Here is a 13,703-nt window from a genome sequence, read left to right as displayed (position 1 = left end):
AATTAAATGTATTCGTCTGTTCCTTATGGTTCTATTGAGCTTAATTCACCAACCATGCTAAAGAAGATCCTGACATCCACCCAAGTTTTCATATCTGTTATTTGTTTTTTAGGTAAGAATATTCCACAGCAGGGGTGTAGCTAGGGGTTTTGAGCCCCCGAGAGAATATTACACAGGCCCCCCTTAACTGGCTAGCCAGGCAACAAATGTTGTATCATTTTTTACAAATATATATGCATTTTAATGTATTTTTGAAGCATAATTTCCCCATGTATGAGCAGTATTTTTATTATGGCCAAATGAATTTACTTGCATTATTTCACAGTGCTGGACTATACCATTTGGACATTTTTAATGGAGGAGCAGAGGCCCCCCAGTATTTATTTTACTCTATCTGATACAAATTTCAGTCTGTTGACCGATTCATTTTGTTGCTTTTTATTCAATAATGACACTAAAGAAATAGATAAAAACACGTTTCATTACAGGCTCCTCAAGGGCCCTTTTCTACTAATTCAACTATGGATCAGATGATCTGTGGATCTTCTTACATCCCTGGTTCTGGATGTGAAAGTGAAAACAGATTTCTACAAAGTAATAACAGTTCAATTAAAATACGTAATTTAAAACAAGTGACTGCATAATTATTCCCCCCTCTTAAAGTGACTGACCTAATTCAACAGAGGTCCAGACAACTGGTGCAAGTAGTCTCCCAATTAGTGAAATAGGGGTCACCTGAGTAGAGTGAATGTGTTAAAAGACATGTGTCTGCAGGGTCCAGTTACTGGTTAATCAGTATTCCTGGCTACCATTACAGCATGGAGACAAAAGAACACTCATTTTACATTACATATTTGTATTCAGTTGACATTGCTTTATAGAAATCTGTTTTCTCCTTCACATTAGAAAAAGATTTTTTGTCTAAAAGCCAAATTATATTGACCATGATTGATTTATAAAATCAATAAAATGGTTAAAAAAAACAACAACAACAACAGTGCATACTGTTTAACAGCATATTCAATATCCACTACTGGTGCTAAAAATAGAATGTACTCTTCATCTTTTAGCGTCATTTGAAGCATACACTCCAAAACTATCAAACTATTTCAGTTGTATTTATGATTGATTTAACTTTACTGATAGCTTGGGTCTTTCTCACTCCAGTGTACCCTCTGTCTTTGCACACGTCCTTTATATGTCCTAATATGGGTATAGAAAATGTATTTCCCTATGCTAATTAGGAGCTTTGAGCACCTGACATTCATCAACTAAGAACACAGGTGCGAACAATCAGCACTTCAATGACGTTTAATGAATCCCTCGTAGGTTTCTTTTGGAAATGTTCTAGTATGATAATAAAAAGATATTTGGAAGATTTTGGTGATTGATGCCTTCTGTTTTTATATAAACATCATAGACTACCTCCTGCTGAGTATTCGAGAGTAACAGGAGACACAGTTAGTTGATAGCCCAAATATGTTTTTATTTATAGGTGGTAAATGTTATGAGCTTTTCTATACTGCTGATTTTATTTTTAAGATATGTATATAAATAATTACTTGATCGTATTTTTGACATAGATGTTTAAATTATTTGCATAAGTTTATGGCTATTTCAAAATATGTGAATGGTCAAAATAACTGATATTTTATTTTTTCCCATTATTATTTCAGTTTAAAAAAACCTGTCACATGTTGTGAATATTGTCCATTTGGCTTGCCGTCCCGATCACAGTTGCCACGGTGATCGTGACGCTCGAAAGGCTTTTTCAGATAAGCCTGTGTAGCACTTATGCTAGCTCGCTAACCTTGTTCACATCGCTCTCAAACTCTGGAGAGTGAAAAACTGCAACCATGGCATCTGTCTTGGACGCTCTCTGGGAAGACAGAGACGTAAGATTTGACATAACAGCTCAGTAAGTTAACGTTTCTTTGAGTTAAATATGTGGGAATATTTTGACTTTATACATGCTAGTTAGCTCTGCTGCGCTAAGTGGATAACCAAAGTAACACAAAGTAAAGCGCTGCTGCTGTTATTAGACTGTAAGGTTTTCTGTATTTTTTAGGTTAGCTTAATTTGCTATCCCATTAAAAAATGCTTTAAGTGCATCTTAATATCAGATCTGTAGAGGTGCCTTACTTTCGCCCAATAATGTTACAACGCTGTTGTCATCAGTATCTGTGGTAGTATAACGTTACTGTCACATCGTTTTAGCATTAAAATCCCTAAACCCGCTTCGTCCCTCGGCCACAACTGATCATTTTCATGTATGATACAGGCAGATGAAAACTCGCCCAGGAGAAGTATTAATAGACTGTCTGGACTCCATAGAAGACACAAAAGGAAACAACGGAGATCGAGGTAACATTTATTTGAGCAATATTATAACCACCAATCTGAAGCCCAAGGAGGCTGACGATGTAATGCTTCCTTTCCTGCAGGACGACTGTTAGTAACAAACCTGAGAATCATCTGGCATTCTTTGGCCCTGCCAAGAGTCAATTTGTGTGAGTATATGTTCACATACTGCAAAAATTACATCATATTTGACTTTTTCTCTTGTATAAGCCCATAACTCCACATGTTTCTGTGTTGAACGTTTATTTTTAAAATGCATGACATTTTATGGCTGACCTTAATGTAAAGTGTGTGCTAATTTGCAGCTGTTGGTTACAACTCCATTATTAACATTACAACAAGGACAGCTAACTCTGTAAGTAAACCCTTTTCCCCTTTAAAACAGTTGATATTTATTTAGGAATAGGTTGTTTGGAACTTTCAGAAAACGTAACATAAACCTAGCACAAAAACACTCAATTGAAATACATATTATAAAATTGGAAAGCCTATTTATTTCCCTTTTAAATGGTGACATATTTGTAAGGACAGTGCATTTGTGGGATGAGCAGGGGAGCTGAGTGTGTGGGCTGCGCTTATGAAAAATCTGCCAAATATTCTCTGCCAGTACTGAGACAGCTTATTTTCCTGTTGCTATTGACACTTGTTTTGAAGTTCTAGTACTCCTAGGTGCGGACAATCAGGTGCCTGATTGGCACCTGTTATGGTCAGTGATGAGTCCAGATGCTGCCTACAGCAGTAAGATTGTAGTGTTGAGAAGACACAGAGTACACTATGCTGGTTTTGCACTGATAGAGTAACATGTTTTGGTGGAGGCAGTGTGATGGTGTGGGGTGGCATCTCCCTCACTGGGAAAACAAGGCTTGTCATCGTTTGAGGCAATCTCATTGCAGCGATAGCGAGATGGGATTCTGCAACCAGTGGCAATCCCATCTCTCCACAGTGTGGGACTGATCTCTATCTCCAAGATGACAACACTTGCCAACACCTGTGGGATCAGCTTGGGTGTACTGTTAGTGCCAGAGTGACCAAAACAACCACACTGGCTGACTGGTGACAAATGCTGATTGAAGAATGGGATGCCATCCCACAGCAGTGTGTGACCAGCATGAGGAAGAAGTGCTGGGTTCTGGGTCCTTCCACACGCTACTGAGGCTCCTGTTTATTAAATGATTAAATTGTTGAATTGCCAATATGTCTTGTTTCTCCAGACTTCAATCATCCAGTTTACCAAAAAACACCAAACAAGAGTCTATGGCAGAATAAGCTGTGTGGCATTGGCAGAGCAGATTTGGCTAACTTTACATGGGCGCAACCCACATACTTAGCTCTACTGCTCATCCCACAAATACATGTTCCTTACAGATGTGGCACCATTTAAAAGGTAAATAAACATGATTTCCTGTGATATAAGATTATTGCTAAGAGGTGTTGTTACAACAAAGAAATAATCTACCAAACACAAATTTCCTTCCTTTTTTGCTGTTTTTTGTTTGATTTCTGAGGGGGTTTTTTTCTCATGATATTATCTATTCAATGGCAAACCAAAATTTGCAATATCATCTCGACATCCCATAGAAGTGATTTAAAAATACAAACTAATAAATGTGATAAAGGCAGGTATACAATAGCAATTTATTACTTTTCTCTTTGCAGAAATTAAGGGGACAAACTGAGGCACTCTACATCTTGACAAAGTCCAACAACACTAGATTTGAGTTCATTTTTACAAACGTGGTTCCAGGAAGTCCCAGGCTCTTTACTTCTGTCATAGCTGTGCACAGGTAAAACAACTTTAGACGAGTGTTCAGTTTAATTTGTAGATTATTTAAGATTCATAAAGTGCAATATATGTTGTAATGAACTTTACTAAATATGTTGTTTGGTTTCAGGGCCTATGAGACATCTAAAATGTACAGGGATCTGAAACTGCGAGCTGCTCTTATTCAAAATAAACAGTTGAGACTTTTGCCTCGGGAACAAGTGTATGATAAAATCAACGGAGTTTGGAATTTATCCAGTGATCAGGTATTAAAGCATAAAATGTGTCAGCTGAAATATTATTCTTCACAATCAGAGATGATTAGTTTGAATCATGACTTTGTATTTTCTCCTCTTTCTGTGTTGTTTTTTTAAATTTAGGGTAACCTTGGTACCTTCTTTATCACCAATGTTCGGATTGTGTGGCATGCCAATATGAACGAGAGCTTCAATGTCAGCATTCCTTACCTCCAGATTGTAAGTGTAGTAAAATAAAATAAAATAAAAGCATGAATACAACAATATAAGAGTCTTCACTCTTTGCTACACTTGTAGGGTCATTAAACATTGCATACAAGTGTTTTTGCGATAAAGTTGTAACAACTGAGTCCCATTTCAGTTACAGGCATCCCTGTATTTAGCTGCATGTGTGATCTTGTTTCTTTGTCCTGTTTTAGTGGTCCATCAGAATAAGAGACTCAAAGTTCGGCTTGGCTTTGGTGATCGAGAGTTCACGCCAGGTAAGCTGATCACAGTACCACAATTGCAAATCAATATCAGTTGTTCCTCCTCTTACTTTGACACTCATAATACACAACTAAACTTTGTCTTGTTGTCGACTAGAGCGGTGGTTATGTGCTGGGTTTTAAGATTGACCCCGTAGAGAAGCTTCAAGATGCACTAAAAGAAATCAACTCATTACATAAGGTATACTCTGCCAACCCCATCTTTGGAGTGGACTATGAAATGGAAGAAAAGGTAGGCATCCATGCCAGAACCACAGTTAGGATTTGAAATAGCAGCATAATTTTTAGCATTTTACTTCTGTTTACTTTGACAATAGATTTGAAATAAAACAATCAAGATTTGATTGGAGTGCAGACTTTGAGGTTTAAGTGGAGGGGTTTCACTAAAATATGGCAAAGAAGTGGAGTATTCTTCAGTGGCTAAGCCAATCACCCAATTTTAGACAAAAAGAACAAATTTTTCTTTTACTGAAGACAAAAAAAGACTTCATTGACTACCAAGGATTTTCATCCAAGAGTTATAAAGGGCTATCAAATGTATCATATGCTGTCAGAGGTATTCTTTTTAAAAGTCTGTAAATTCCTAAATGATAAATAGCATGTTTTTGGAACCCTTTCAGTTAAAACTGAAAGTTAGCACCTCAGTCAAATCTTGATTGTTTTATTTCACATCCGTTGTTGTGGTAAGGAAAATGATTTGAAAATTATATTATTGTTTAAATACTTCCAGACCTAACTGTAGAATCACTTACTCACTGATCGTATTGCATTCAAGCATGTAAGAATGATGTATTTGTACTCATGTTTTTCTGAATCTGTGTATTTAACATGTAAAATTCACACGGTTTGAATTTCTCCCATCATATCTGGCTATTTCACCAGTCTAGCTATTCTTGTTCTCTTTCAATGATTGCAGCCCCAGCCGTTGGATGAGCTCACAGTGGAACAGCCTCCTGATGATGTGGAAATTGAGCCAGACGAGCAGACTGATGCGTTCACCGTGAGTGTTTCCGTTGGCCCTCCTTACACTGATCACTCTGCTGGGCTTCAGGGCGGCTTCGTTTTCAGACTCTCAGAATAGCTGTAATGACAAACATGAATTGGTGTTGCTTGGTGCTCATGTTTGTAAAGGGGGATGCTCATCAGCAGATTATTAATCATAACTTGTTCTTATTCTAATGTGTGATATGTGTGTGTTTTTGCCCACAGGCATACTTTGCTGATGGGAATAAGGTAAAATCTAAAAGTTCATTCTGATGCCAGCTGAAGTATTTAGTTAATTTGTTTAATGTGTTGTGTAATCATGTCTTTTGGACATTTGTTTACTTGTCTTTCAAAGCAACAAGACCGTGAGCCAGTTTTCTCTGAGGAGCTGGGCCTTGCTGTGGAAAAACTGAAGGATGGATTCACTCTGCAAGGACTGTGGGAAGTCATGGGCTGAAATGTTATCAGACATGTATGTAAAAACAATAATTTGGGCTGTCAACATTAAACACAGATTAATTACTATTAATTATTAACTTACTTAAAAAAAAAAACACAGCTGGGCACCAGTTTAGCTTAGTGGGTAGAGCAGGCATCCATATACTGAGGCTATAGTCCTCAGTGCATGGGTCACAGGATTGATTGCTGGTCTCGGAAAGGCATAAAATGTATTCAATCTAAATATAAAAGCAAGTAGGTTTCCAAACAGGAAGTGAATCACCCTTAGTTTAAAATAGTAGAAAAAAATCAGTATGACACAAAAACAGTTTTGAATGCAGCAACATGACATTTTAAAACTGGCTAAAAAAGGATGTAATTAATCATGATTAACTACAGAAATTCTGAGCTTTATTTGGCAAATATTGATTGGGCAAGGCAAATATTGGAGCCTCTGACATCACCAGTGTTGATGGGGAATAACCCTGCCCCCTAATGCTACAATGATATAAAATCACAGAGCAGTTCATCTCAATACAGCCTGTTGTTAGCTGATGTCACTGTCTTCATTAAAAGTTAACAGCCAGTTATATGCTGTGTTTTTGTTCATTGTGAGGTAAATTTCCCAAATCTGTCAGCCACGGTGGTCAGCATGTCATTAAAAGTATCAAAACAGAGAGATTTGTGCCAGAAAACAGTAGATTTAATCCCCAACTTCTGTCTGTGTGCTCTGGCACAGAGCCAGGCAGCTGTTCTATGATCAGAAGCTTTTTTTTTGTTTATTTGAGAGGATTGTATTTTTTGTGAGTGGGCGTGGCTTCAGCACATTTTACACACGCCCACACCATCCTAGAAAAGGGGTCCCCAAACTATTCAGCCTGTGACCCCCGAAGTAACAGTGACGAATACCAGGGACCCCCACTGTCCCGAATATTGGTTGTGGCATAGTTGAACACAGGCATGCACATTCAAGAATCGTCATGTGCAGGACATTCTGAACATTGATTTCAGCATAAATTTCAACAAATGACCATGTTTTTATTTGTAATTTAACCAATTTTATGCATATATTTCTTCAGAAATGCGCAAAATACACAATTTAAAACCATTTAAAAATACTCGCTGTTTCTTGGAAGGCATCTCACGACCCCCACTTTGGGAACCACTGTCCTAGAGCAGATTTTACTGCCTCATTTTTGATGATTTTGAAGCTCAATTTTATAACCTTAGAGATAATTTTCATGACTGAAATTTGGCCTGGTGGTTCATATCACAGTGGCCAGTCATACAAAGGACCTAAATTATTATTTTTGTCATCACTTCACAGGGACTTTAATGATAAAACTGTGTATTTATATGTGTTAGATGAAAGGTTGTACAATTTGCATACATACTTTTTATAAGAGGAAAATTTTAGTGACTAAGGTTATGTATTTATTGTTGAATTATTTGCTAAATAGTTTTCTGTGCATATAATTTGAAATGTATTGATGTTTAAATTGATAAAAATAATAAATGTTTTAGTCATTATTGCTGTATCTTTGTGCTCTATCTCACCCATAATTGATTTGAATGTGTAAGGAACACAATGATCTAATGTTAAACACATAACCGCTAAGGACATTGAGGTATTTTAAAAATCTAAAAACAGGACAAACGGTCACCTCCTGAGGCTGCAGCTGTTCCCTGACCCTGTCTGTGTGTTAGATAATTCCTCTGTGGATGCCTAACACACAAAGACTGTATCACTCTGTCATGAAGTGGTCACTTGTGTCGGTTAATCATGATTCACGTCCATAAATACACACATGATTGTAGTAAACGTGAGCCATATCTATGAAAGTTCTGGAACAAATTGCTGTTAGTCTGTGTTTTAAGTTATCAAACTTGATTTCACTCTACAGAAGGTAAAGGTTAAATGACATGAGAAGATCATAGGTTATTCCTGTGTGGACATACAACAGTGTTGTTACAAATCACTATGGTGACAAGGCCCCACAGTAGTGTTTGCTCTATGACAGCTGTGTGAGCTCTCTGATCCAGCCAAACTGAATTCTTCATGGAGTGGCTGTTTGTCTATATTTAGAGGGACACGGTTATATTGAAGTCGCCCCAGACCTGGCTGCCTATAGTTCTCTGTCTTCACCAGACAGGACACTCTTTCATCCACTTCCAGCCAGTTCCCTTCCTTTACAGAATGGATCCCCAGGGTTTGAGGGAAGATCTGCGTCTTTTTCAGACCACTCTGCTACAGGATGGACTCAAAGAGCTTCTGAATGAGAATAAATTGATCGACTGTGTGGTGAAGGTTGGGGACAGAAGCATCCCCTGCCATCGTCTCATTTTGGCAGCCTGTAGTCCTTACTTCAGGGAGATTTTCTTCTCAGAGGACGGCAAAGAAATGGACCAAAAGGAGGTCATTCTGGAGAATCTCGATCCTGGCATTCTGGAGGCGATCATAAACTACATGTACTCAGCTGAGATCGACATCAACGACAATAATGTGCAGGACATTTTGGCGGTTTCTAATCGCTTCCAGATCCCGTCAGTGTTCACAGTTTGTGTGAATTATCTCCAGAAGAGGCTTTCAAAGGCAAACTGCCTCGCCATCTACAGGCTGGGACTGATGCTGAACTGTGTCAGGCTGGCAATGGCGGCTCGAGATTACATTGCAGATCGCTTTGAGATCATTTCGAAGGATGACGATTTCATAGAGCTTGCTCCACCTGAACTCTTTGCCATTATTGGAGCCGATGTGCTGAATGTGGAGAAGGAGGAGGTGGTCTTTGAGTCCCTCATGAAGTGGATCAGGAAAGACAAGGAGAAGCGAGCAAAATCCTTAGGGGAGGCCTTCGACTGCATCCGCTTTCGATTGCTCCCAGAGAAGTACTTCAAGGAGAAGGTGGAGAAGGATGAGCTGATAAAGGCAGACCCTGAACTGGTCAAAAAAATCAAAGTGATAAAAGAGGCCTTTGCAGGGAAGCTACCGGAGAAAAAGAAAGGAAAGGATGATGAGGAAGGAGAGGAGGGGAAGTTGCCTGGCTATCTGAACGATAGCCGCAGACATGGTATGTATGCAAGAGACATGGTGCTGATGATCACTGACACGGCCGCTGTCGCCTACGACGCCCAGGAGAACGAGTGCTTCCTGGCTGCCATGGCAGAGCAGATCCCAAGAAACCATGTCAGCCTGATGTCAAAGAAGAACAACCTGTATGTGCTGGGGGGGCTATTTGTAGATGAAGAGGACAAAGAAACCCCTCTGCAGTGTTACTTCTACCAGGTACTTTATTGGCATCATAGAGCCAACCCCATTTAAATGATCGAATTAGTTTGTTAAGATATCCATGTGTTTTACAGTTAGACAGTCTGTCTTCTGAGTGGATCGCTCTGCCTCCCATGCCCTCGCCTCGCTGTTTGTTTGCTATGGGGGAGTTTGAAAACCTCATCTTTACTGTGGCAGGAAAAGATTTACAGTCCAACGAGTCTCATGACACTGTTATGTGCTATGACACAGAGTGAGTCCAGCCTTTTAAACGTGTTTCTTCAGTGAAGGCTCTTATCTATGCATGACATTCTTTGAGTAACCTGCCTGCCATTTTTTAGGAAAATGAAGTGGTCTGAAGCCAAAAAGTTGCCCCTGAAAATCCACGGCCACTGTGTGGTCTCTGAGAACGGCCTGGTGTACTGCATAGGAGGGAAAACAGATGACAAGTAAGATTGTGATTCAAACGTGTATTTATGAAGTCAAATTATGATTTGCACATGACACGTTGTTCTTTATCATGTCGCTGATTAAAGTAAGACGATCAGCAAGATGTTTGCATACAACCACAAGAAGTCAGAGTGGAAGGAAGTGGCCTCAATGAAAACGCCCAGATCCATGTTTGGTGCAGTGATCCACAAAGGGAAGATAATCGTGGCTGGTGGAATCAATGAAGAAGGACTCACTGGGACATGTGAAGCCTACGACTTTGGAACGAACAAGTAAATGCTTTCATCATCGTTTTATTTCATTATGATTGTTTCATTAGGAGTGGAAAGCAGAGGTGGGAAAAGTTCCAGACTATTGTACACAAGTAAAAGTACAGTTACTCTGGGCAAAATTAACTTGAGTAGGAGTAGAAGTAAAAGTACTGGTCTATAAATCTAATCCAATAAAAGTAGAAAGTAAGCCATTAAAAATGTAGGGGTGTTACAGTACGAAAAAATTTTGGTTCGGTGCGTACCTTGGTTTTGAAGTCACGGTTTGGAATGTTTTTGGTATGGAAAATAAAGTGAAAAAAAGATTTAAATATATGTATATATAGATAATTGTATTGAAATAAATAGTCTGAATAAATTAGATTTTTCTGATTCTTGGGGGGCCGATTGTGGACAGGCCAGGGGCACATATATTTGCTAGAAAAGCCTGAAAAAGTGCATTTTACATAATATGTAACCTTTGATTCAAATTGATACTGTTATCTAGTAGAGGTGAAAGGCATTCATTAAAAAGTATTTGAATAATGAAAAACATTTAGTACATTTTAAAGTCTTTTCCTTTAATTGTATTTCCCCAACTAGAAGCACATCTATAAATCCTTCATGGAACTATGAAGCCAAAAGAACTGACATTTTTTAAAATAAGTATTGATATACGACATGATGTAGCTAATTGTACCTTGTTGCAGGTGGTCACCATTCACAGAGTTTCCACAGGAGAGGAGTTCAGTGAACCTGGTGAGCAGTGGAGGGCTGCTGTACGCTGTGGGAGGCTTCGCCATGGTGGAGAATGAAAACAAAGAGTGTGCACCCACAGAAGTCATTGACATTTGGCAGTACGTGTTGATTTCAGTTTGAATATTTGGCAGGATTCATTATTAATTAATGTCAGCTGTTTTTCTAATAATTAACTCCTACCAGAACTACAACCCCTATCTTAAAGTGTTTAATTTTTTCTGTTTTACCAGGTATCAAGATGATAAGAAAGAGTGGACAGGTATGATTCGAGAGATGCGTTACGCAGCTGGAGCCTCCTGTGTGTCCATGAGACTGAATGCAGCCAAAATGCCCAGACTGTAAAGTCAGTCGACAGACTTTTACTTCATCACCGTAGGCAAGAATATTATGTACATGCTTGTTTTTATTGACTTTGACAGGTCACATTAGTGTCCTATTTCCATTGTCTGGCTGCTTTAATAAATTCTGTGATTATTTTGGTGAGTATATTCCTCCTGAGTCCTCACTGTGTTTAAATGTAGGCCTACTATTCTTTTTTTTACCAAACATTTATGTTGATTTTGTTTTAAAACACTAGGTGACAAGAGTTCCCTTTTCTATGATTTGTAAACATAAACTTTGCATAAAAATGAAGGTTCTTTTCAGGAATTGAATAAGAAATTCCAAGAAAACGCCCATACACTTAAAAAGCAATGTACTTGCAACAGTTTGGCACGTGACCTTCATCAGATTGTTAAAAAAAGGGGGCAGCATGTGTTAAATACAATGTGGCCACCAGGAACACAAAGTAACTAATTGTATTTACTCATATTACTGTAAATAAGCAGATTTTCTGCTGCTAGTACTTTTTGAGAACATTTTAGAATCAGTAGTTTAACTTTCACTCAAGCTTTAACCAGAGTACAGTAACCGTAGTTTTACTTGAGTACTCATGCACTTTTCCCACCTCTGTTGTCTACACAGTAATACTTAGAGAGGGAATGATTCCAGATCACATCCCAAACCAGCTGTTGTATTTTACTTTATTATAAAGGTGGGACTTTACCTGAAAAACCTGGTTCATATTTCACTATACAACTCCTCAGTAGCTTCTTATGCTGGATAGTTAATCTAAATTTAAGTTAAAACACAATGTGTCCTGCTGCAATTTCTGAAATGCAGAGGTTGCAATAGAAAAAAAAAACTGTTTCATGCATTTTTTTTATGTGCTACACATTCTGCAAACATTGAAGCATTATTTTTTTCCTACAATAGTTCACAAAAAATGTATTGCTTTGTAAATGTTTTTATTTAAAAATGAGAATGACAAAAAAGATAATGCCCTTCTATACATCAAATCAGATTGCATCTAAGATACAATTCAAAATAATTCAGCCATAGTTGTCATGATTGCCACAAGCTATTAAATTAAACAAAAACCAGTTTACTACTGTGATTAAAGTAGATAAATACGGATATGTAAATCACACCCATTCATGCATCATATGTCATTCTCATATATAGGCCTGGCCTACAGGAAAGAACAGTATATGTTTAATCTATCTAATAGTGTTGGTTTTGATTTAGAATGATTTATTTCATTTGTTTCCTGAAACTATTTAAGATGAACTAAAAAAAAACTGCATGTCAAATTGAAAATGCAACACTTGAAGAAATAATCACAATATTATTTACCCAAATTGTTCAGGCCTAGAAGCCACTGAGTACTTAATGTAAACTTTTAAACTTTTTACTTTTACTTGAGTATATACAGTGCTTAACAAATTTATTAGACCACCCTACCCTAACCAAAGTAAGGTTTATGCCACAGCTGCCCTAAATTAACAGCATTGGTAATTACAAAACCTTTTTTGGTGTTTCTGCAATGGTTAATACACCAATATGTAGAAGCTCTTTAACCCAAACGATATTTTTAATGCTTAAATATAATTATTATTGTTATCAATGAATTTTCAAATTTAATGATTTACAAAAAAACGGAAAAAATAGTAAAGCACATTAATATTTCTTGATGAATATGTGAAATTATCTTATTTACTTGCATTCCTAAAGAGAAAAATGAGTTTTAGTGGTTGAATGTTATGCTTGATTAATTTCTGACTTCTCAAAGAAGCCCAGTGAGCCGGCTCAAATTTGGGTGAATTCAGTTTGAAATCCCTCATTCCTGTTCAAAATGGTAAAAGGTGGAGAGCTGACTGAAAATGAAAGAGTTCACATTAAAGCACTTCATGATGCTGGATGGTCCTTGAGATAAATATGACCATTTTATTTCGAAACCCCTTTTTTAACGGCATCTTATTTTGAAACACCAAAATTAATGCCACGAATGGCATTGTTTCCAGTGCTTTGCAACTTGCCCAGTGTTCTAAAAGGTGTTGGAAAGTGGCAAATCCTGGAATTATTGGCTTGCAACAGTAAGAAACAAATCACAAATATATATCGTGAACCCCATGCCAAAGTGATATTTTAAGATTTTCTTAAAAATAAGGCACAATTAATCAGCAGCATTAGGAGAGTATAGTTAGGCAGATATAATTTGGCCCAAAAAAATGACGTAGGTAATTATGCTATGAGGCTAAAGGTATGCTACCAGTGTGGACGGACATAGTTGCTAAAACAAGGTAAATATCTCTTTCTATCGTTCTCCTGTCTATTCTTGCTGATAACCAGCCCATGTAAAAATGGTAGGCC

The 13,703-nt window shown here is 37.7% G+C and overlaps 2 protein-coding genes across 2 annotated transcripts; both read left to right on the top strand.

Annotated features, from left to right (window-relative positions):
• Positions 1-1,758: 1,758 nt before the first annotated feature.
• bbs5 (Bardet-Biedl syndrome 5) lies at positions 1,759-7,060 on the top strand. The gene is made up of 12 exons (XM_041807406.1): positions 1,759-1,918; positions 2,282-2,364; positions 2,445-2,510; positions 2,667-2,716; positions 4,018-4,145; positions 4,254-4,389; positions 4,504-4,599; positions 4,800-4,862; positions 4,966-5,100; positions 5,785-5,868; positions 6,078-6,101; positions 6,208-7,060. The coding sequence occupies exons 1-12, from the start codon at positions 1,857-1,859 to the stop codon at positions 6,307-6,309; spliced, it is 1,029 nt and encodes a 342-aa protein (XP_041663340.1). The 5' UTR covers positions 1,759-1,856; the 3' UTR covers positions 6,310-7,060.
• Positions 7,061-8,448: 1,388 nt separating this feature from the next.
• Positions 8,449-11,442, top strand: klhl41a (kelch-like family member 41a). The gene is made up of 6 exons (XM_041807581.1): positions 8,449-9,573; positions 9,651-9,808; positions 9,897-10,004; positions 10,092-10,277; positions 10,964-11,110; positions 11,243-11,442. The coding sequence occupies exons 1-6, from the start codon at positions 8,488-8,490 to the stop codon at positions 11,352-11,354; spliced, it is 1,797 nt and encodes a 598-aa protein (XP_041663515.1). The 5' UTR covers positions 8,449-8,487; the 3' UTR covers positions 11,355-11,442.
• The last annotated feature ends 2,261 nt before the right edge of the window (positions 11,443-13,703 follow it).

Source organism: Cheilinus undulatus, linkage group 15, assembly GCF_018320785.1.
Source record: "Cheilinus undulatus linkage group 15, ASM1832078v1, whole genome shotgun sequence".
NCBI classification, from domain to species: domain Eukaryota; kingdom Metazoa; phylum Chordata; class Actinopteri; order Labriformes; family Labridae; genus Cheilinus; species Cheilinus undulatus.
This window is presented reverse-complemented; position numbering and strand designations above follow the sequence as displayed.